General features: G+C 38.1%; 1 protein-coding gene and 1 non-coding gene across 7 annotated transcripts in view; one reads left to right on the forward strand and one right to left on the reverse strand.

Annotated features, from left to right (window-relative positions):
- EPB41L5 (erythrocyte membrane protein band 4.1 like 5) overlaps positions 1-25670 on the reverse strand; it is a 139662-nt gene that overhangs the window by 105071 nt on the left and 8921 nt on the right. For all 6 annotated transcript variants that reach the window (XM_059912045.1, XM_059912044.1, XM_059912043.1 and 3 more), the window contains exon 3: positions 14586-14690. In XM_059912045.1, coding sequence (XP_059768028.1) covers positions 14586-14690 — 105 coding nt within the window. The remainder of the gene's footprint in view (positions 1-14585; positions 14691-25670) is intronic.
- On the forward strand, positions 21189-21298 carry LOC132358204 (small nucleolar RNA SNORA42/SNORA80 family). Its single transcript, XR_009500482.1, has one exon. It is a non-coding gene; the product is annotated as a small nucleolar RNA SNORA42/SNORA80 family (small nucleolar RNA).

Consider the following 25670-nt stretch of genomic DNA (forward strand, 5'->3'; position numbering starts at 1 on the left):
GCCACTGTTGTCGTCTCCAGCTGTGCACTTGCATAGTATTTCCCCAGTGTTCCACCAGACGACTAACATGTTGTCCACCTCTCAGCTTTGGATTCAACATCTCCATCTCCATCTGCACTCAGTGTTGTCTGAACTAAATGCCATAAACTTCAACTAATCAAGTTACTTCACTTACTTTCTTCTGTGGTAGAGATTTGAGTGTCAGTCTTTTCTGAATGTAGTTTCACTTACGTGTATGATGAAGCAGTTAACAGCATAAATGAAGGGTTAGGTAGCTTGCTCAGAAGTGGCACACATCACACAGACTCATATTCTACTGCCAAGAGCAAGTCACATGGTCAAAACCTAGCACCAACTGAGCAAGAAAGTATCATCCTCTTATATCAAAGGCAGGAAACAGGGGCTTCCCTGGTGGCGCAGTGGTTGAGAGTCTGCCTGCCAATGCAGGGGACACGGGTTCGAGCCCTGGTCTGGGAAGATCCCACATGCCGCGGAGCAACTGGGCCCGTGGGCCACGATTGCTGAGCCTGCGTGTCTGGAGCCTGTGCTCCGCAACAAGAGAGGCCGCGATAGTGAGAGGCCCGCGCACCGCGATGAAGAGTGGCCCCCGCTTGCCACAATTAGAGAAAGTCCTCGCACAGAAACGAAGACCCAACACAGCCAAAAATAAATTAAAAAAAAAAAAAAAAAAAAAAGGCAGGAAACAATCCTATGATATACAGTACAACATCTGATGAATTATAATGAGTGATATTGAATCATCCATGCATTTCTGAGAATAAACTCCACCTGATCATATGTATTATTTGTACTTTTAATAGGCTGCTGAACATAGCGTGCTGATATTTTATTTAGGATTTTTTATATAAAGAACAAGGGAAGTTTAATATATCAATATATACATACATATATATGTACATATATAACGAACCAATACAAGCTATCAAATTGATTTAAGAAAAAGGCAAAAAATAATTACTATTGTGTTCTTTTTCCTTCTTTTCCGAGTATTAGGAGAAATGCTACCTATGTTTCCCTTTTCTGAACATAAGTGTCTACAATCTAGGTGACTCATTCTTTTTTAAAAACTTGATTGGGCCAGTTAAAATTCTAAGCTCTAAATACGAAGTTTGAGAAACTTCATCAACCAGAGGTCACAAACGTATAGATAGATCAGAGGATTAAATCTTGGCCGAAACATGTTTTGTTTGGTCCATACTATATTTTTCATATTCTTTAAAAAATTTTTTATTATGAAATGTTCACAGGAAGCTGCAAGAGGTCCTATCTTCCCCCTTTGTCCCCCAGTGCTTACCTCTTACATAATTACAGTACAATCTTAAAATCAGGAGACTCACATTGGTACAATGTGCATACACAGTTCTATGTCACATTATCACACAGCTACAGTCCTGAACTGATGCCACAACCAAGATAAAGAAACATTCCACTAGCACCAAACGCTCTCCGGTAATACTCCTCTATAGGCACACCTCTCCCACCTTCAACATCCCTAAACCTCAGCAACCGTTAGTTTGATCTCTCTCTCTCTAATTTTGTCGAGAGTGTTACATAAATGGACGTATACAGTATATGACCTTTTGAGATCAGCTGTTTTTATTCAACATAATGCCCTTGAAATCCATCCAAGTTGTGTGTGTCAACAGATTTTTGTTTTCTATTTCTGAGTAGTATTCCAAGGTATGAATGTGTCACAGTTTGTTTAATCATTAACCTACTGTAGGACACTGGTTTTTTTTCAAGTTTTTTGCTATTACTAATAAAGTTGTCACTAACAATCACGCACAGGTTTTTGTGAAGACATAAGTCTTCATTTCTCTAGGATAAACGACCATACATACAATTGCTGAGTCACATGTAAATGTAAGTTTAGTTTTTTTAAGAAGCTGCCAGACTATTTTCCATAGCGGCTGTACCGTTTTTACACTCCCAAAACCAGTGTACGAGAGATCCAGTTTCCCCACATCCTCATCAGCATTTGGAGTTGTCACGATTTTTTATTTTAGCTCTTCTCACAGGTGTATAGTGATGACAGCTCACCAAGGTCTTATTTTTCATTTCGCTGATGTCTAGTGATGTTGAACTTTTTTGTGTGTGTTTACTTGCCATCTGTATATCCTCTTTGGTGAAATGTCTCTTCAGGTCTTTGGTTCACTTTTCTAACTGGATTATTTGTTTTCTAAATGTTGAGTTTAGGAGTTCTTTATTACACTAGATATGAGTTCTTTGCCAGACATGTGGTTTGCGAATATTTTCTCCCAGTCTATAGCTTGGCTTTTCATCCTTTTAAGAGGGCCTTTCCCAGAGCAAAACGTTGTAATTTTTATAAAATTCATTTTATCGGTTTTTAAAAAATGGATCATGTTTTTGGTGTCACGTCGCATAAATCTTCTCCAATCCTAGGTCTCAAAGATTTTCCGCTATGTATTTCTAAGTTTATAGTTTTACATCTTATGTTTACATACACTACCTACTTTTGAGTTAATTTTTGTATAGGTATAAGGTCTAGGTCAGGGTTCATTTTTTCACCTGACATCCAATTGATCCAGCACCATTATTAACACTACCCTTCTTTCACTGAACTTCTCTGGCATCTTTGTCAAAAATCAGCTGGCCATAGCCATGCACAGCTTCTTCTGAGCTCCCCATTTTGTGCCACTGATCTGCGTGTCTGAGGTTCTGCCAACACCACACGGTCCTGTTCATGGCAGTTGTAAGTCTTCAAGTTGAGCAGAGCAAGTACTCTCACTATTTTTCTTTTTCGAAATTGTTTTTTAGCTCTTCTAGATCCTCTGCCTTTCCATATTAAGTTTTAAAATAATTTTGTCTATATCTACAAAGGATTTTCTGGAATTGTGATACGAACTGCATTAAACTTGCATATTAATTAGGGAAGAACAGATTACTTTGCTGAGTCTTCTAATCCATGCACACAGCATGTCTCTCCATTTATTTAGCTCTTTTTTGATTTCTTCCATCAGCCACACTATTTTTAAAAATTTAACCGCTGTTTTTAAAAAATGAAAGATTTATTCTAAAGATCTGGATTTCCAGCTTCTCTTGAAATACCTGAAGAGCCAGCAATGCTATCTGGCAACAAATGGCTAGAGCTAGGTGGTACCTGCCCCTCTGCCTCCTTTTTGTGGGGAAAAGTGATATGCTCCCTACTTCACCACAATTCCTCTACCAATCAACATGTCAGCTACAATTTATCACGGTGCTGTCTTTTTCTGTCTCTGTATCTATCAAAAATGAGAAAAGAAAACATATCAAGCATGTAGTATGATTCAAAAAAAGAGAAAAACCATACTTCTTGGAAATAAATAACACTCCCATGTCTTTAATATGCCTGCCATCTCGCTTCCCTTTTGTTCTCCTGTCTGATTCCTGTAGATTTTTGATTTTAAGACTGAATATTATTCCTTCAAAAGAAATCATACATGTTCTCTAACAAATCGTTATAGTTAATTCCAATTAACAATTTTGTAAATTCTTATTGTACTAACCTAAAACCACACAGTATCAAAAGAAGAATTCCTTCTTGCCTGGCTTAAGATATATTACTTCCACGCTGGAAAGTTCTATTGTACAAGAAAATTACCCCAAATCATCCTTTTTTTAAAAACCATTGATGTATACAGTTCTGCTGCCATAAGGCAACTCTTTACACATCCTGTTACTTTTATGACAGAGAGTTTCCCAAAAATCCTTCATCAAGAAGGAAGGATTCATTAAATTACCATAAAGTTTTTTGCAGTCATACAATGAGATTTAATAACAAGGTTTCACCAACAGTATAAAAGATAATAAATTTTCAAAAACAGTATTATCATAAAGACTTGAAGAAAAAGCATGCAAATGAATACCATCATCTGTTTTTCCTTAAGCTACAGGTTGTTTATTTGCTAAAGAAGAGTTATTACTAAATAAGAGTCCATAGGTGGGCTTCTGGAATACTTGAATTACCTGTATATGTGCAAAGAATGTTATATGTATGTGCCTTTTTCTAGGGAAAGCATCCACAGATTTTGTCATCGTAACTCAAGGTTTAAGATCATCACTGGACTATATAAAATGATACTAAATTAAGTTTAGATTTGAAAATAGAAATGGGGCAGTGTTGTGCAGTCAACTAAAACAAGGGTAACCATATATCCTAGTATGCCAGAATAATCCTGGTTTAGGCCTACTATCCCAACCCCTCCATCCAGTAAGGCACTCTACAGTGGCCTGGTTTAAAAAGTGAAGAAACAAACAGAAAATCTGAATATAACTATAACAAGTAAAGAGATTAAGTCACTAATCAAAAAACTTCCCAGAAAAGCCCAGGCCCCAGATGGCTTCACTGGTGAATTCTACCAAGTGTTGAAATAAGAATTAACACCAATCCTTCGTGAGAGCTTCCAAAAAATAGAAGAGAGAAGACTTTCCAATTCATTCTGAGGCCAGTACTGCTCTTACTGAAACCAGACAAAGATATCACAAGGGGGAAAAAACACAAAAAACTATAGACCAATATTCCTTATGAATATGGACATCAAAATCTTCAACAAAATCAAATCAAGGAACATATATAAAGGATTATACGCCATGACCAAGTGAAATTTATCCCAGAAATGCAAGGAAGGTTCAATACACGAACAAAAATGTCAATGTAATACATATTAATAGAATACAGGAAATATACCATATGATCTTCTCAACAGATGCAGAAAAAGCATTTAACAAAACCCAACACCCTTTCTTGATAAAAAACGTGCAATAAAATAGGAATAGAAGAGGGCTTCCCTGCTGGCACAGTGGTTAAGAATCTGCCTGCCAATGCAGGGCACCCGGGTTCGAGCCCTGGTGCGGGAAGACCCCACGTGCCGCGGAGCAACTAAGCCCGTGTGCCACAACTACTGAGCCTGCACTCTAGAGCCCACGAGCCACAACTACTGAGCCCGCGTGCTGCAACTACTGAAGCCTGTGTGCCTAGGGCCTGTGCTCCGCAACAAGAGAAGTCACAGCAATGAGAAGCCTGCGCACCGCAACGAAGAGTAGCCCCTGCTCTCCACAACTAAAGAAAGCCTGCGCGCAGCAACAAAGACCCAACCCAGCCAAAAATAAAATAAAATAAATAAATTAAAAAAAAAAAAAAAAAAAAAAGGAATAGAAGAGACCTTCTTCAAAATGATAAAGGGCACCTATAAAAATCCCACAGGTAACATCATACTTGATGGTGAAAGACTTAACGCTTTTCCCCTAAGATCAAGAATAAGACAAGAATGTCCACCCTTACCACTTCTATTCAACATTTTGCTAAAGGTTCTAGACAGGGCACTTAGGCAAGAAAAAGAGATGAAATAAAAGGCATTCAGATTCAAAAGGAAGAAGTAAAACTATCTCTTTTTGCTGATTACACGATCTTATACATAAAACACATTAAAAACTAATAAATAAGTTCAGCAAGGTTGCAAGATACAAGATACATATGTGAAAATGAATTCTATACACTACAATCCAAATAAAATCCAAAAATGATAACAAGAAAATCACATATTACAATAGCATCAAAGGAATAAAATGCTAAGAATAAGTTTAACCAAGAAGGTAAAAGACATGTAAATTGAAACTATAAAACATTGTTTTAAGAAATATAAAGACCTAATACATGGAAAGACATTCCGTGATCACGTATAATACTTAACATTGTTAAGATGACGACGCTTCCCAAATAGATATACAGATTCAATGCAATTCTGGTCAAAACTCCAATTGCCTGATTCACAGAAAGATAGACAAGAAGAAAAGGCAGAGGGCTATGTACCAGATGAAGGAAAAGATAAAACCCAAGAAAAACAACTAAATGAAGTGGAGATAGGCAACCTTCCAGAAAAAGAATTCAGAATAATGCTAGTGAAGATGATCCAGGACCTCGGAAAAAGAATGGAGGCAAAGATGAAGAAAATGCAAGAAATATTTAACAAAGATCTAGAAGAATTAAGGAACAAACAAACAGAGATGAACAATACACTAACTGAAAAGAAAAATACACTAGTAGGAATCAATACCAGAATAACTGAGGCAAAAGAATGGATAAGTGACCTGGAAGACAGAATGGTGGAATTCACTGCTGTGGAACAGAATAAAGAATAAAGAATGAAAAGAAATGAAGACAGCCTCAGAGACCTCTGGGACAACATTAAATGCAACAACATTCGCATTATAGGGGTCCCAGAAGGGGAAGAGAGAGAGAAAGGACTCGAGAAAATATGTGAAGAGATTATAGTCAAAAACTTCCCTAACATGGGAAAGGAAACAGCCACCCAAGTCCAGGAAGCACAGAGAGTCCCATATGGGATAAACCCAAGGAGAAACACACCGAGACACATAGTAATCAAATTGGCAAAAATTAAAGACAAAGAAAAATTACTGAAAGCAGCAAAGGAAAAACAACAAATAACATACAAGGGAACTCCCATCAGGTTAACAGCTGATTTCTCAGCAGAAACGCTACAAGCCAGAAGGGAGTGGCATGATACACTTAAAAGTGATGAAAGGGAAGAACCTACAACCAAGATTACTCTACCCAGCAAGGATCTCATTCAGATTCGATGGAGAAATCAAAAGCTTTACAGATAAGCAAAAGCTAAGAGAATTCAGCACCACCAAACCAGCTCTACAACAAATGCTAAAGGAACTTCTCTAAGTGGGAAACACAAGAGAAGAAAAGGACCTACAAAAACAAACCCAAAACAATTAAGAAAATGGTCATAGGAACATACATATCGATAATTACCTTAAACGTGAATGGACTAAATGCTCCAACCAAAAGACACAGGCTTGCTGAATGGATACAAAAACAAGACCCATATAAATGCTGCCTACAAGAGACCCACTTCAGACCTAGGGACACATACAGACTGAAAGTGAGGGGATGGAAAAAGATATTCCATGCAAATGGAAATCAAAAGAAAGCTGGAGTAGCAATACTCATATCAGATAAAATAGACTTTAAAATAAAGAATGTTACAAGAGACAAGGAAGGACACTACATAATGATCAAGGGATCAATCCAAAAAGAAGATATAACAATTATAAATATATATGCACCCAACAGAGGAGCACCTCAATACATAAGGCAACTGCTAACAGCTATAAAAAAGGAAATCGACAGTAACACAATAATAGTGGGGGACTTTAATATCTCACTTACACCAATGGACAGATCATCCAAACAGAAAATTAATAAGGAACCACAAGCTATAAATGACACAACAGACCAGATAGATTTAATTGATATTTATAGGACATTCCATCCAAAAACAGCAGATTATACTTTCTTCTCAAGTGCGCACGGAACATTCTCCAGGATAGATCACATCTTGGGTCACAAATCAAGCCTCAGTAAATTTAAGAAAACTGAAATCATATCAAGCATCTTTTCTGACCACAACGCTATGAGATTAGAAATCAATTACAGGGAAAAAAAGTAAAAAACACAAATACATGGAGGCTATACAATACGTTACTAAATAATCAAGAGATCACTGAAGAAATCAAAAAATACCTAGAAACAAATGACAATGAAAACACGATGATCCAAAACCTATGGGATGCAGCAAAAGCAGTTCTAAGAGGGAGTTTATAGCTATTACAAGCCTACCTCAAGAAACGAGAAAAATCTCAAATAAACAATCTAACCTTACACCTAAAGGAACTAGAGAAAGAAGAACAAACAAAACCCAAAGTTAGCAGAAGGAAAGAAATCATAAAGATCAGAGCAGAAATAAATGAAATAGAAACAAAGAAAACAATAGCAAAGATCAATAAAACTAAAAGCTGGTTCTTTGAGAAGATAAACAAAATTGATAAACCATTAGCCAGACTCATCAAGAAAAAGAGAGGACTCAAATCAATAAAATTAGAAATGAAAAAGGAGAAGTTACAACAGACACAGCAGAAATACAAAGCATCCTAAGAGACTACTACAAGCAACTCTAGGCCAAAATAATGGACAACCTGGAAGAAATGGACAAATTCTTAGAAAGGTATAACTTTCCGAGACTGAACCAGGAAGAAATAGAAAATATGAACAGACCAATCACAAGTAATGAAATTGAAACTGTGATTAAAAATCTTCCAACAAACAAAAGTCCAGGACCAGATGGCTTCTTCACAGGTGAATTCTATCAAACATTTAGAGAAGAGCTAACACCCATCCTTCTCAAACTCTTCCAAAAAAACTGCAGAGGAAGGAACACTCCCAAACTCATTCTATGAGGCCACCATCACCCTGATACCAAAACCAGACAAAGATACTACAAAAAAAGAAAATTATAGACCAATATCACTGATGAATATAGATGCAGAAGTCCTCAACAAAGTACTAGCAAACAGAATCCAACAACACGTTAAAAGGGTCATACACCATGATTAAGTGGGATTTATCCCAGGGATGCAAGGATTCTTCAGTATACACAAATCAATCAATGGGATACACCATATTAACAAACTGAAGAAAAAAACCACATGATCATCTCAATAGATGCAGAAAAAGCTTCTGACAAAATTCAACACCAATATATGATAAAAACTCTCCAGAAAGTGGGCATAGAGGGAACCTACATCAACATAATAAAGGCCATATACGACAAACCCACAGCAAACATCATTCTCAATGGTGAAAAACTGAAAGCATTTCTTCTAAGATCAGGAACAAGCCAAGGATGTCCACTCTCACCACTATTATTCAACACAGTTTTGGAAGTCCTAGCCACAGCAATCAGAGAAGAAAAAGAAATAAAAGGAATACAAATTGGAAAAGAAGAAGTAAAACTGTCAGTGTTCGCAGATGACATGATACTATACATAGAGAATCCTAAAGATGCCAGCAGAAAACTACTAGAGCTAATCAATGAATTTGGTAAAGTTGCAGGATACAAAATTAACGCACAGAAATCTCTTGTATACACTAATGATGAAAAATCTGAAAGAGAAATTAAGGAAACACTCCCATTTACCACTGCAACAAAAAGAATAAAATACCTAGGAATAAACCTACCTAGGGAGACAAAAGACCTGTATGCAGAAAACTATAAGACACTGCTGAAAGAAATTAAAGATGATACCAACAGATGGAGAGATATACCATGTTCTTGGATTGGAAGAATCAACATTGTGAAAATGAGTATACTACCCAAAGCAATCTACAGATTCAATGCAATCCCTATCAAATTACCAATGGCACTTTTTACAGAACTAGAACAAAAAAAATCTTAAAATTTGTGTGGAGACACAAAAGACCCTGAATAGCCAAAGCAGTCTTGAGGGAAAAAAGTGGAGCTGGAGGAATCAGACTCCCTGACTTCAGACTATATTACAAAGCTACAGTAATCAAGACAGTATGGTACTGGCACAAAAACAGAAATATAGATCAATGGAACAAGATAGAAAGCCCAGAGATAAACCCACGCACCTATGGTCAACTAATCTATGACAAAGGAGGCAAGGATATACAATGGAGAAAAGACAGTCTCTTCAGTAAGCGGTGCTGGGAAAACTGGACAGCTACATGTAAAAGAATGAAATTAGAACACTCGCTAACACCATACACAAAAATAATCTCAAAATGTATTAGAGACCTAAATGTAAGACCGGACACTATAAAACTCTTAGAGGAAAACATAGGAAGAACACTCTTTGACATAAATCACAGCAAGATCTTTTTTGATCCACCTCCTAGAGTAATGGAAATAAAAACAAAAATAAACAAATGGGACCTAATGAAACTTCAAAGCTTTTGCACAGCAAAGGAAACCATAAACAAGACGAAAAGACAACCCTCAGAATGGGATAAAATATTTGCAAATGAATCAACGGACAAAGGATTAATCTCCAAAATATATAAACAGCTCATGCAGCTCAATATTAGAAAAGCAAATAACCCAATCAAAAAATGGGCAGAAGACCTAAATAGACATTTCTCCAAAGAAGACATACAGATGGCCAAGAGGCACATGAAAAGCTGCTCAATATCACTAATTATTAGAGAAATGCAAAACAAAACTACAATGAGGTATCACCTCACACCAGTTAGAATGGGCATCATCAGAAAATCTACAAACAACAAATGCTGGAGAGGGTGTGGAGAAAAGGGAACCCTCTTGCACTGTTGGTGGGAATGTAAATTGATACAGCCACTATGGAGAACAGTATGGAGGTTCCTTAAAAAACTAAAAATAGAATTACCATATGGTCCAGCAATCCCACTACTGGGCATGTACCCAGAGAAAACTATAATTCAAAAAGAGACGTGCACCCCAATGTTCATTGCAGCACTATTTACAATAGCCAGGTCATGGAAGCAACCTAAATGCCCATCGACAGATGAATGAAGAAGATGTGGTACATATATATGATGGAATATTACTCAGCCATAAAAAGGAACGAAATTGGGTCATTTGTAGAGACGTGGATGCATCTAGAGACTGTCATACAGAGTGAAGTAAGTCAGAAAGAGAAAAACAAACATCATATATTAATGCATATATGTGGAACCTAGAAAAATGGTACAGATGAACAGGTTTGCAGGGCAGAAATTGAGACACAGATGTAGAGAATAAACGTATGGACACCAAGTGGGAAAGCAGCAGGGGGTGGGGGTGGGGTGTGATGAATTGGGAGATTGGGATTGACACATATACAGTGATGTATATAAAATTGATGACTAATAAGAACCTGCTGTATAAACAAACAAACAAACAACTCAAATTGCCTTCTTTGCAGAAACAGGCAAGCTGATCCTAAAATGTATATGGAAATATGAGTGACTCAGAACAGCCAAAACAATCTTAAAACAGAAGAATGCAATTGAAGGATTCACACTTTCCAATTTCAAACTTACTACAAAGTTACAGTAATCGAGACTATGTGGTGCTGGCATAAGGACCAACATATAGATGAATGGAAAAGAACAAAGAACCCAGAAGTAAACCCATGTATCTACGCTCAACTGACTTACAGTAAGTGTGCCAAGACCATTCAATGGGGAAAGAATAATCTTTTCAACAAGTGGTGCTGCTAGGACCACTGGATATCCACATGTAAAAGAATGAAGTTTGACCCCTACCTTACAGCATATACCAAAATTAACTCCAAACAGATAAAGAAGAAAACATACCTAAATCTTTGTGACTATGGAATAGGCAATAATTTAACTCTTACAACTCAACAATAAAAAGGAAATAACCCAATTTTAAAGTGGGTAAAGAATCTGAATACATTTCTCCAAAGAAGATATACAAATGGTCAATATACACATGAAAAGATGTTCACATCTTTTCCATTAGGGAAGTGCAAATCAATACCACAATGAGACCACTTCATACCAACTAGTTAGAATCAAAAAGAAGGGGAAATGTTGTGTTAGTGAGGATATGCAGAAATTGGAACCCTTACACACTGCAGATAGGAATGCGGAATGGTGCAGTCACTATGGAAAACAGTTTGGCAGTTCCTCAAAAAGTTATACAAGAAAGTTACCCTATGACCCAGTAATTCCACTCCTAGATACATACCTGGAAGAATTATGTTCAATGCAAAAACTTGTACACAAATGTTCACAGCAGCATTATTCATAATAGCCAAAAATGAATAAACCTAAATGTCTATCAGTGAATGAATAAAAATGTGGTATATCCCTACCGCGGAATATTACTCACCTATAAGGATCAAGCACTGACACGTACTACAACATGGAAGAACCTTGAAAACATTATGCCAAGTGCATTTCCAGACTCAAAGGCCACATATTACATGACTCCATTTGTATGAAATTCTCAAAACAGGCAAATCCATACAAACAAAAGATTAGCCTTTGCCAGGGGCTGTGGGGAGGAGGAATGGGGAGTGACTGGTAAATAGGGAGCCTCTGGCTACAAATGACACTCTGGGGACAAGTGGCACAACTTGAGTGGGGTCTGAGGATTAGATGGTGGCAATGTCACAATGATAACTTCCTGGTTCTGATGCCTGTATTGAGTTATGCAGGAGAACACGCTTGTTTGTAGGAAATTCAGGGGTAATGGGACAGCCTACCTGCAACTGTATCTCAAATGGTTCCAGAAAAAGAGCTATGGAAACCACTGGGTTAACTTAGTTTACACAGATGATCCTGGCCAAAAATCCACATGATCTATCACGTTCATTATCTTCACCAACAAACTGAACTGTCGTAAAGCATCAATTTTGTTTAATTCTGGGGTTAAATCTGGCCATGCTCTGAACAACTGACACTCATCTCTATGTTCACTTATCACAAGACTGTTACGGAAGCAAGTGAGTCAGCACTTTAAGAATACCTAAAGTGCTATCTAGAGTTCATCTTCCATAGCTTTCATCCACCAATTATTGTTCTTCCAGCTCAATTCACAAAGAGTATTTTAGTGACAGCACAAGTAGAAACTGAAAAAAACTTAAGACTATATAAATTTAATCTTACTGCCTAGATTTCTGAGCATTGAGAGAGAGAAACTAAAACTAAAAAAAGTAGGGATCACAAATTCTAATGCTGGCTTTACCAGACACTTGTTATGACCAGAAGAAGAGCACTATACGTGTATCAAATGAGAGGAAAAAATATGGGATCTAGTAATTCAGTAATTGCTGATATTAGCAAAGAATAAATAATGCAACTTAGGAACGGCTGCATGTCTGTTTCTTTCCACAATTACTTAAATACTTTAAGAAATGGAAAGAAAGTACCTGAAACATAACATTGGCACACTTCTACCTCTTTTCCCTCACAACCCCTCAAAAAAACAGGAGCCTGTGTGATTTCCCCCAAAATCATTTATTCTTTTCATCTGGTTGTAAGACTTTAACTCCATTATTCTAGAGATGAGAGTTTAATGATATTCAACTCACCAGTTAACCAAGCCTTTATCAAACTAAGTAGCAGAGAATTCAATTCAGTAAGTGGTCTTGTGGGCTGTTACCACATGCTGGGTAACAGAGGTAACTAAGACTCACTCCCTGCCCTTAGGGGGTTTCCTCTAATAGAAAAGAAATAAGGTTCAAAAGAAGAATGAAAGAAATGCCTCCTAGACTAAATCTATCCAGCGATCAGAACTCTGAAACTATGGAAAACAGCTTTTCAAATTTTTTCATGTTTATGTGTGCACACATATCCAGATTTTTTAAAAACAGAAGAATTCAATTACACTGTTTTGTAACCCTTTTTATTTTTACATCATTCGTGTCAATTAGTATACTTAAAAATCACCGTTTTTAATGGGCTGCAGGTATTCCACTGTAAGGATGTATCAAAATTTACCTCACCAATACCCTGCAGCTAAATGCTCACACTTATTTTTTTAAATTAGGGATCAGGGGAAATCAAGAAAACAGCTGCAGCTAACATTATTAACAGCTGTACATTTAGCTAAGATGCTCTATAAAACCATCCTAGGAGTTCATCTCCAAGACATGTGGGTTTATAAAGTATCTTACAGAGGTATTCCAGTTAATTTATCAATCACACCAAACGCCCCCCCCCCAAAAAAAAACCCACTCCAAAAGGAACTTGAGAATTCTTATTACGTAATATGTTTGTCCCTATGGGTCGGGTCCTAAACACTGCAATTACTGTCACTACACACACACACACACACACACACACACACACACACACACACACACACACACACACCCATCACAAACTTCCAGAAAACAAGCCTTAAGGTCTTGATATCCTTCTCCCTGCTCCCTCACTCTCCCGGCTACTGTGAATGCCCTACTCTAGGCCCTAATATTACTTTTATCCCCGAAGTGTTTGCACTGACTCTCTGACTTCGTTCTCTGCCCACTCCAAACAATCCTACACAATATTCCTATATAAAACTTCCTAAAGAAAAATGTAACCTCCCTGCCTGAAAAATTCCTAATCCCAATTATTAGAGAATAGTGCCAATTTATTATTAACACTTTTGTTATTCAGTTTGGCCACTAATCCACCTTCCAATCTTAACTACAACTCTCTTGCAAATACCCTCCAGTCAAATCCTACTAAAGTACTCAATTCTCTGAAAAGCCTCCAACTTCCTACCCTATTACATATGCCGTTCTCTCATCTGAAATGCACACGTCAAAGAACATCTATTTACAGATAATCACAGATCTGGAAGGGATCTTAGGGATATCCTAGTCCTCTCACCTTAATTTGCAAACTAGGAACTTCTGTCACTCATTTACCCAAGAGCCCAGAAACCTCCCATCCCAGCATCCTCAAGACACAGTGGTAACTCTAGTATGCCCGAGACCAATCCACCGGTTGAGATTTCCAAGTCTCATCTGCAAAGATCATGCTCTAGCAATTTGGCTTAGGGCCAGAACTCTTTTTTTTTTTAAACAGGCACTTCAGGTTATTCTTAAGCAAGGTGTCAAAGCTTCAGACCATAATAAGAAAAGCACAGGAAAAAAGAAGACATTGAGTATATGTATAGCCTTGTAGCACTTAGCACATCATCTGACAATTTTCATTTCTGTCCCCATTTTAGAGCCTCCAAAAAACAGATACTCACTGCTACTTGTGCCGAATCCATAAATCTCAGTCCAAAATAGTCGCTTTCAATAAGGTCCAAGTGGTACATAATCTGATCAAACAGCTCTTGTCCTTTGGCTTTTTTCTGAAATGGCAAGAAAATAAATCAGTAAGTGACTTATAAGATCAACAAGTCTGAACTGAAGATGGTTTTAATTACACAAGATCTCTTAAAAAAAAAAATAGTTGCAACACCAAGTATTACCATGTAGCTGGTAATGGGGAAGATACCATGGTTTTCCAATAAACCATTTAAGGCCAAAAGAGAATTTGTGATCTATTATGTGCTTTCCTGGATAGTGTTACTTCCTATCAACCAACAAATATTACCGTGTACCTAACACTACGTGTAAGAAGAAACTCTTGTCTTGTCAATTTTTAGGGTCCCTACTTTAAAGGAGCTTTATAATAACTGGAAAGAGAAAACACGAAATCTTAGAACACTTAAGCACAAACCATGTGGAACCAACTATATTTGCCAGAGAAGAGAAGAGAGAGTCACTGAGACTAGAATCATCAGTGAAGACTTGAAGATCGGTCTTAAACTGGAAAGAATGTAGGGTAGGAAATAGCAAAAGCAGAAATGGAAGGTGGGAGGGAAAATGGACAGCGAGAAAACTACTGATAAACTCAGAAGACACCAAACTGGAGGGAGTCAGGGCGGTAACAAAGAAGCTTGCGCAGAAAAAGCAGGTGGCAGAGTGTGCTCTCAGGACCCCTGAGGGATCCCAAGAAGAAAGATCCACATGGCCCCAGGATTCTCCCCATGTGCCCTCAATCAAAACAACATACCGCAACAGAGTGAATACAGGAGATAAGAGAATCTAAATACTGGTCTGTTAAATCAAGCATTAAAGAGACTGGTAAAAGTGCATGAAATAATGCTACTCTTCTCACTAAATTCTTTTGTTGTTTAGTAAGATAGTTATTTTTCATAAAAATGTTACTTTTGTTAACCTATAAGGGGTATATTATTGCTATTTTTAAATTAACCAGTAAAGTTTTTCTTTAATTTTTCAGTTTTTTTTTTTTTTTGGGGGGGGCATACCACGTGGCATGTGGGATCTTAGTTCCCTGACCAGGGATCAAACCTGCGCCCCCTGCAATGGAAGCGCGAAGTCTTAACCACTGGACCACCAGGGAAGTCCCTAATTTTTCTGTTTTAATTTCTAATATGGTAACCATCCATAAATACAACCTTTTAAGTAAAAGCACTGTTGAGGTCCTCAATTTTCATATATGTTGTATCCATGCCCCTCCCCCTAGTTTTAAATTATTTAGAATATTTCCCATTAAAAAAAAATGTAGATTTTTTCATTGAATCATCAATTTCTGCCTTTTAACTGAAAACTTGATTATTTCAACTTGTCCACTGCTTTTTCTGCACTTTCTACATCCTTTCTATTTGATAAACTGTCATCCTTTTATCAAGACAGAACTTTACCAGGGCCTCATGCCCCCAATCACCCCTCCACCCAATCCTCATCAGGTTTTATGGATATTCTTCCTCTTTCTTTTCTTTTCTTTGGTCATGGTTAATCTTTTTTAAGACAACAACTTTACTTTGGTATTCAATCATTCTTTACATGTCTTACACGTGTGCATTACACATACCTAGCAGCATCTGCGAGATTTCTCTACTCATTTGAGTTTTTCCTCAAGAAATGTTTCCCGTGTGGGACTTTATATGTAATCTTCTATGTTTGAGAATATTTTAATCATGCTCTTATACTTGAATGACAGTTGGCTGGATATAAAATTCAAGGTTCAAAGTTACTTTCTGTCAATACTCTATTACTCAAAATACATTACTCTATCACTCAAAATATATTACTCTATCGTCTTCCTACAGTCTATGTTGCCACTGAAAAGTGTAATGTCAATTTCAGCTTCTTCTTTTTTTTGCCACACTGTGCAGCATGTGTGAGATCTTAGGGATCAAACCTGTGCCCCCTGCAGTGGAAGCTCAGAGTCTCAACCACTGGACCTCCAGGGAAGTCCCTCATTCCTTTTTAAAGCTGAATAATATTCCACGGTATGTATACAGTCGGCCCTCCGTACGGCAGGTTCCGTATCCTTGGATTCTGGTATCTGCAGCAGGTCCTGGAACCAATCCCCCACAGACACCGAGGGATGACTGCAGGCCATTTTGTTTACTGACTCATCTGTGGATGAGCACTGGGTTGTTTCCACCTTCTGGCTACTGTGAATAACACTGCTGTGAACAGTGGTATACAAGTAACTGAGTCCCTGCTCTCCATTCTTTTGGGTACATACTTAGGTGCAGAATACTGTAATTCCATGTTTAACTTTTTGAGAAACCGCCGAACAGTTTTCCGTAGTACCTGCACCATTTTACATTCCTACCCGCAATGCACAGGGTTCCACTTTTTCCACATCCTCACCAACACTTGTTATTTTCTGGATTTTCTTTTTTTGTGTTGGTAACAGCCAACCTAATGGGTGTAAAAGGGTATCTCATGTGGTTTTGATTTGCATTTCCCTAATGCCTAGTGATGTTAAGCATACTTTCATGTACTTACTGGCCATTTGCATATCTTCTTTGGAGAAATATTTATTCAAGTCCTTTTCCTATTTTTGATTTGACTTGCTTTTTTGTTGTTGAGTTGTAGGAGTTCTTTATATATTCTCTATATTAATCCATTATCAGATACACAATTTGCAAATATTTTCTCCCATTCTGTGGGTTGTCTTTTTACTCTCTTGATAGTGAGTATCCTTTAATGCACGAAAGTTTTTAATTTTGATGAAGTCCAACTTATTTATTTTTTCTTGTGCTGCCTACATTTTATTGTCATATCCAAAAAAACACTGCCAGATCTAATGTCATGAAGATTTTCCCCTATGTTTTCTTCTACAAGTTTCATAGTTTTAGCTCTCACACTTAAAATTTTGTCATTCTGATTCTACACCCACTCGGATGTGTCCGTGTCTTCCTCACAACCAAGCAATTAACTCAGTTCTCCAAGGAGACTGACTGCGTGTCAGACAAACTCAATTCTCACCCTGTCTCCCTGGAGAGAGCATCAGACTCCACCGGTTACGAGCTCAGTCCCACAAGACTGCTCCCACTTCCGATGCCAATCGCAGGTCCAGGTTGCTATGGGTGTGTCTGACCAACTGGCTATTAAACGGCTTCTCATGACCCCCTCCTTGGCTTCAATGAACTTGCTACAACAGTTCACAGAACTCAGGAAATCAGTTTACTCACTAGATTAACAGTTTATTACAAAGGATATCAGCAGATACAAATTAACAGCCAGATGAGGAGATACACAGGGCGAGGTCCCAAACACAAGAGCTTCTGTCCCAGTGGACTTTGGGACCCAGCACGTGGAAGCGTTCTGGTTCACCAACCCAGAAGCTCTCCAAACCTGTCCTTCAGGGTCTTTATGGAAGTCTCATTAAATAGGCATGACCGATTAAATCACTGGCCACTGGGGACTGAACTCAATCTCTGGCCCCTCCTCCCTCCCAGCTGGGGTGGGGGCAGGGGTACCAGCTTCCAACCTCCTAATCACATGGTGAGTCCCCCAGTCAACCAGTCCCTATCAGTGGGCTACCTAGGGGCTTTGTTAACATAACAAAAACACTTTCAGGGCTCTCCTGACTTAGGAAATTCCAAGGGCTTTTGGAGCTCTGTGCCAGAAACACGACAAGGATCAAATATATATTTATTATAAATCACAATACCACAGTCGTCTTTGATCCATTTTGAGTTAATGTTTGTATATGGTGTAACATAACAATCCAACTTCATTCTTTTGCATGTGGATATTCAATTTTCCCAGCACCAATTGCTGAAAAGACTCTTCCCTCATTGAATGGCGTTAGCACCTCTGCAGAAGATCATTTGACCATGTATTCGAAGGTTTATTTCTAGACTCGCCATTCTGTTCCATTGGTCTGCATGTCTGTCTGTATGCTAGAACCACACTGTTTTCATTACTATAGCTTGGTAATAAGTTTTCAAATCAGGACATGCAAGCTCAACCTTTTCCTTCTTTTTCAAGACTGTTCTGGCTATTTGGAGTCCCATGAGATTCCATATGAATTTTAGGATGGTCTCTCCTATGTGTGCAAAAAATGTTCTTAGAATTTTGATATGGAGTGCACTGAATCTACAGATCACTTTGGGTAGTACTGTCCTCTTAACAATATTAATCTTTCAATCCATGAACATGGGTTATCTTTTCTTTAGATATTCTTTCATTTCAGTAACGTTTTGTAGTTTTCAGTGTACCCGTTTTTTGCCTCCTTGGTTAAACTTATTCCTAAGTATTTTATTCTCCTTGATGCTATAGTAAAGGAATTATTGTCTTAATTTCATTTTTGGATTGCTCACTACTAGTGTATAGACGTGCACTTGATTCTTGTTGGCTGATCTTGTATCCTGCAACGTTTCTGAATTCTTTTATTAGCTCTAATAGTTTTACTGTGGAATCTTTAGGGTTTCCTACTTATAAGATCAAGTCATCTTGAACAGAAATAATTTTACTTTTTCCCTTAGAATTTGGATGCCTATCATTTCTTTTTTCTGCCTAACTGCTCTGGCTAGAACTTCCAATACTATGTTGAATAATAGTGCTGAAAGCAGGCATCCTTGTCTTGTTCCTAATCTTAGGGGAATAGAGACTTATCTTCCATTTCTTAACTTTTCTCTTATGCTTCCTATTTTGTAATTTCTTTCCTCCTATGAGAAGAGTTCCTAACTATGATCTTCCCACTCACTAATTTGTCCTTTATTTTAAATTTGTCTCCTTATTTTGCTATATTCATTAGGATGAATACGCTTCTCTGGATTATGTGTAACAACAGAAAGAGCTCAACCCTAGTCTGTATCAGCTCCATTTAGCTCTGAGAAATTAGTGGGGGTGCAGGTGAGTCCTAGAGGAGAGGCCCAAGAATCAGAAAACCATAGTCAATCACTTCCCATTCAACAAACAACTTTTCAGGTCTGTGATTCACTCCCATTCCAAAGGGAAGGGGAAAGGAACACTAGATACATTCCTTTCATTATAATGTATCACTCCGTGAAAGTTTGATGGAAGAGGGGTAGGGAATTCAGGTAAAGAAATTTTAAGGGACTTCCCTGGCGTTCCAGTGGATAAGACTTTGCCTTCCAATGCAGCGGGTGCGAGTTTGATCCCTGGTCAGGGAGCTAAGATCCTACATGCCTCAGGGCCGAAAAACCAAAACATAAAACAGAAGCAATATTGTAATAAATTCAATAAAGACTTAAAAAAAAAAAAAGGTTCACATCAAAAAAAAAGCGCTTCCCTGGTGGTGCAGTGGTTGAGAATCTGCCCACCAATGCAGGGGACATGGGTTTGATCCCTGGCTGAGGAGCAACTAAGCCCGTGTGCCACAACTACTGAGCCTGCGCTCTAGAGCCCATGAGCCACAACTACTGAGCCCGCATGCCACAACTACTGAAGCCCACGCGCCTAGAGCCCGTGCTCCACAACAAGAGAAGCCACCGCGATGAGAAGCCTGTGCATCGCAACGAAGAGTAGCCCCCGCTCACCGCAACCAAAGAAAAGCCCGTGCACAGAAACGAAGACCCAATGCAGCCAAAAATAAAAAAATAAAATTAAAAAAAGAAATGTTAGGAGTGAGGATTTCTAGAGGTAGAGAACTTTGGAGAGTGCTGTCATGATTTATTCTTGAGGACACAGTCAGGGGGCAGATACCAAATATCAAGACAACAATGGAGGTAAAGATTAAGACCTGAATTCAAACATTTGAACATATTTTTTCCACTAACATGATGGAAAAGAGAAATATGGACAAAGGAAGGGAAGAGACAGTTGTTACTGGAAATGACAAAGAAAGCTTTTAATTTTAAATCATACTTACAATAACTAAGCCCCAGAGCAGTGCTAACAAACTTAAATAGAAAATAGCAATTACGCAAAAAATTTGCAAATGGCAATGATCCTAAAAGGAACACAAAATATTTCTAAGTTATAGCAGGAAGTCACAGAAATATTTACTTATCTGGTACTAAAGTTACATGCTTCCATTACCTTCATTCTAAGGTGCATTTCTAGAACCAATTTCAGATTCCATCAACATTCTGTATTTGCTTCAAAGACCAAAGGGAAGCCTGGCTCCCTTATTCGGCTCTCATCCTCATCTTTATTCTGCCAAAGCATCATCTGCCAGCTTCTTGAAACATGGGAGTTGTGTTTTGAGAAAAGAGAGAATGGGCTTCTGCCAGCTGGGTAGCTGCCTCCTCAGAATAAAAATCTTTTCAAGGGTATGTATTGACTCCTTAATAGAGACTAATTATAGGCCAACCAATAGTGAACACAAGGTATTTGCAGGTTCCTGATGTTAATAATGCTCAAACTAACAGAAATCTGACATCTCAAAATGAGAATCTCCCAAAACATCTTAATTTGAAATTCAGGGATAGCATGAATATTTTAAAAACTTTCATCTGGAGTCCAGTCAGCATGAAAAAGAACTATACTGTTTTCATGAAAATAAGTCTCAGACAATAAGTAAATACTTTTTTGTTGTTTTTAATATTGTCTCTATGGACATCCCTGGTGGTGCAGTGGTTAAGAATCCGCCTGCCAGTGTCCCATGCCAGAGCAAACTGGCCCTGAACCATTGCCTGGCCTCTGCCCGTAGGCTGCAGGCACTGAAGCGGGTTGCACAGTGGAAAAAAAAATAAAAATAAAAAAAATAAAAAATAAAAAATAAAAAAAAAAAAAGAATCCGCCTGCCAATGCAGGGGACACGGGTTCAAGCCCTGATCCCGGAAGATCCCACATGCCGTGGAGCAACTAAGCCCGTGCGCCACAACTACTGAGCCTGCACTCTAGAGCCTGTGAGCCACAACTACTGAGCCCACACGCCACAACTACTGAAGCCCGCGTGCCTAGAACCCGTGCTCCACTACAAGAGAAGCCACTGCAATGAGAAGCCTGCACGCAGCAACGAAGACCCAATGCAGCCAAAAATAAATAAATTTAAAAAAATTGTCTCTAAAAAATTTTTTTATTGAAGTATAGTTGATGTACATTATATATTACAGGTGTACAATATAGTGATTCACAATTTTTAAAGGTTATACTCTACACTTACTATAAAATATTGGCTGTATTCCCTGTGCTGTACAATATATCCTTGTAGCTTATTCATTTTATACAGTCACTTGTACCTCTTAATCCCCTCCCCCTAACTTGCCCCTCTCTTTTTCCCTCTCCCCACTGGTAACCACTAGTTTGTTCTTTATATCTGTGAGTCTGCTTCTTTTTTGTTGTATTCAGTAGTTCGTTTTATTTTTTAGATTCCACATATAAGTGATTATCATACAGTATTTGTCTGTCTCTGACTTATTTCACTTAGCATAACACCCTTCAAGTCCATCTGTGTTGTTGCAAAAGGCAAAATTTCATCCTCTTTAGGGCTGAGTGGTATTCCACTGTATATATGTACCACATCTTCTTTACCTATTCATCTGTTGATGGACACTTGGGTTGCTTCCATGTCTTGGCTATTGTAAATTGTGCTGCTATGAACACTGGGGTGCACGTGTCTTTTTGAATTAGTGTTTTTGTTTCTTTCCCATTCCATACTCTCTTAAGGGTTTTTCATTTCATTACGCACTTAAAAATTCACAGGAAATAACATTTTTGACATAATGTATCATTCAATTCTATTCAACAATTACTGGATGACACCTATTATGCATTAGCTGCTAGAGGTATATAGATGAATATGTGTTTACTTCTTGTCCTCAAGCAATCACAAGGTCCTTACTAAGAATAAAATCATACACAACTAGTTTAAACACAATCAATATGAGTGTTATCCTTGCAGTATCGACAAAATGCTAAGGAAATGAGGGTGAGTTAAGTCTGCTTAAAACTAGTAAAGCCTTCAGAGGAATTTATATCTGAAATTGGGCCTGGAAGGGTTGATACAACTCTGCCACTTTAGGTAAAAACAAAATGAAGGAAGATATGAAGTCTTGACAGTCTATGGTGGGGTTGAGGACAGAGACAGACTCGAGGCAGGCAAGAGTTAGAAGACAAAGTGGCAGAAGCTGCCAATGTGATTCTTCCTAAAACTGCAAAACAGAATGTCACTCTCATCCTTAAAAAATTATTCCTCTTCCTCTACAGATTAAAGTGCGAATTCCAGGGCATGAACAGTCTCTCCTACTGTTCCTTGCTCACTCTTACAGCCTCATCTCCTGTCACTCCAGCATTTTCACCTGCTTACAATTTCCCTAGTAAGTCATACCTCTGAGCCTTAGCAAAATGCAGTTCTTTCTGCTCAGAACGTCCTTTAGGTCTCCAATGAACTCTGACTTCAAGAATGAGTACATCTATGTTACCTTCCAAAAAAGCCAGACCCTGAACCCTCCTTCCTGTGCTACTCTGTACCTATAATTCCAGTGAGTATAAACCCTATGCAAAGGCACAGAGTTGTAAAATAGTCTACCATGTCTGGGCAAAGAGTAAGATGGTCCAGTGTGGCCACAGTGTGTAGAATAGGGATGTGAAATCCCTGATCCCAGGGTCGACCTCCTACTCATTTTCATACACCCTCTCATCTTGCAGCTACTGAATACGAACCAAGCAGAAAACAAGAAGTGAAACAAAGATCCACACAGCTCTGGCAAACTACAGTTTCTTGTTTCAGTTAAATCTAGACTAGTGCTTGCTATTTATATTCTTTTCTTTCCTAACAAATTCCTCTAGGTCACCACCTCATTCAGACACAGTCCTCACTTCATAACCTCTTTTGTGGAAGATTAAGACCATCAAGAGAGCATCTTCCCATCAGTCTTCTATCTTTCTCAGCATAAGATGGTATTCCTCCTAGAACGTTCCTATCATTTCTACCTGTGTATGTAAAACCATTTCGACAAACTCAGATCTCCCCTATCCAGCCATGCTCTAGCTGCTGTGCTATTTTCTTTCTTCCTTGCCAATTCTCGTGTGTCAATCCCCCGTTTTCCCTTCATGCACTCCCTCAGACAACTAAACAATATTTATTAAGCACCCACTGGGTACAAGGGACTATAAGAGACCCCAAAAATATATGATTGTCCCTAATAATTCCTTTAAACCTTCTGAAATATGGCTTCCAAACACATCCCACTGAAGCTCTTTTTCCCACTTCATCCCTTTACCCCTTCTCTGCATGACAGCCGACTACCCTCTCCTGATCTTCCACACAATCAACATTACCCTCTACACCAGAGTGAGAATTATATTTTACTCATTTCTAATCTACATTCTCCACCTCCATATCCATGTACAAAGCATTTCTTCCACTGCAAACTTACAGCCACAGTTATTCTGCAGCCCCATCATCTTGTGCCTTTATTACTGTAGTCTCTTACTTTTTTTCCCTGTAATGAATCAAGCATATCACCTTTAAATCAAAGCTGTATGTCACTTTTATCATGTTTCTTAGCGACTAAAAAAACTTTAAGTGGAATAAAACACAAGTATACAAAAATCCATGCATTCTTAAACAGCTCTGAGATATAAATCACACACCACACACCACTCACCCATTAAAAGTATATAATTCAAAGGTATATTCACAGATATATACAACCATCCCCACAACTACTTTTTGAAAATCTTCATCGCCTCAAAAAGAAACCTCATATCCTTTAGCTACTGGCCCCAACCACCCTTCACACCATCCTCTCTGTCCCCACCCATCTGTCCTAAGCAACCTCTAATGTGCTTTTTTTTTCCCCTTTGGATTTCTCTATTCTGGACTTTCATGCGAACGGAATCACATAATACATGGTCTTTTGTGACTGGTTTCTTTCACCTAGTATAACGTTTTCAAAGTTCATCCATGTAGCATGTATCAGTACCATTTCCTTTACGGTCAAGTACTGACAGTACCCCATTATACAGATATAACACATTTTATTTATCTGTTCATCGGCTGACACTTGCCTGTCTGGGCTGCTCCCACCTTCTGGCTATTCAGAGTGATGCTGCTATGGAAACCTGTGTACAAGCTTTTGTGTAAGCGTGTTTCCAATTCTCCTGGGCATATACCTAGAAGTGGAACTGCCAGATGACATGGTAACTATGTTTAATCATTTGAGGAACTGCCAGACTGTTTTCCAGAGCAGCAGCTGGACCACCTTAACATTCCTGCTAAAACATGTAAGAGGGTTCAGATTTCTCCACATCCTCACCAACTCTTGATATTACCTGGCATTTTTTTTTAGCCTTCCTAGTTGGTGTGAAGTAGTATCTCATGTTTTTTATTTGCATTTCTCTGACAACTAATGATGTCAAGCATTTCATGTGCTTGTTGGTCATTTGCATATCCTATTTGGAGGAATGTCTATTCAGATCCTTTGCCCATTTTTAAATTGGGTTATTTGTCTTTTTACTATTGGGTTCTAACAATTTTTCACATGTTCTAGTTACTTATCAGATATATAATTTTCAAATACTTCCTCTCATTCTGTGAGAGTCTTTTCACTCTCTTGATGGTGTCCTCTGAGGCACAAAGGTTATAATTTTGATTAAGTTCAATTTATTTATTCTTTTGTTGTTCATGTTTTTGGTGTCATATCCAAGAAACTGGTATCAAATCCAAGGTCATGAAGATATATCCCTGAATTTTCTTCTAAGAGTATTATAGTCTTATGTTCAGGACTTTGATCCATTTTGAGTTAATTTTTGTGTATGTAGGAGTTAAGGGTCCAACTTCATTCTTTTGCATGTGGCTACTCAGTTCTAGCACCACTTGTTGAAAAGACCATTCTTTCCCTCATCGAATGGCTCTGGCACCCTGTCAAAAATCAACTGACCATAGATGTGTGGGTTTATTTCTGGGTTCTCTATTCTGTTCCATTGGTCCTTGCGCCAGCAAAGCACACCATCTAGATTACTATTGCTTTACAGTTAAGTCTTAAAACTGGGAAATGTGAGTCCTACGACTTTGTTCTTTTTCAAATATTGTTTTGGCTATTCTGGGTCCTTTGCTATTTCTGGGTCCTTCAAATTCCATATGAATTTGAAAATCAGCTTGTCAA

This window comes from Balaenoptera ricei, assembly GCF_028023285.1.
Source record: "Balaenoptera ricei isolate mBalRic1 chromosome 7 unlocalized genomic scaffold, mBalRic1.hap2 SUPER_6_unloc_1, whole genome shotgun sequence".
In the NCBI taxonomy this organism is placed as follows: Eukaryota; Metazoa; Chordata; class Mammalia; order Artiodactyla; family Balaenopteridae; genus Balaenoptera; species Balaenoptera ricei.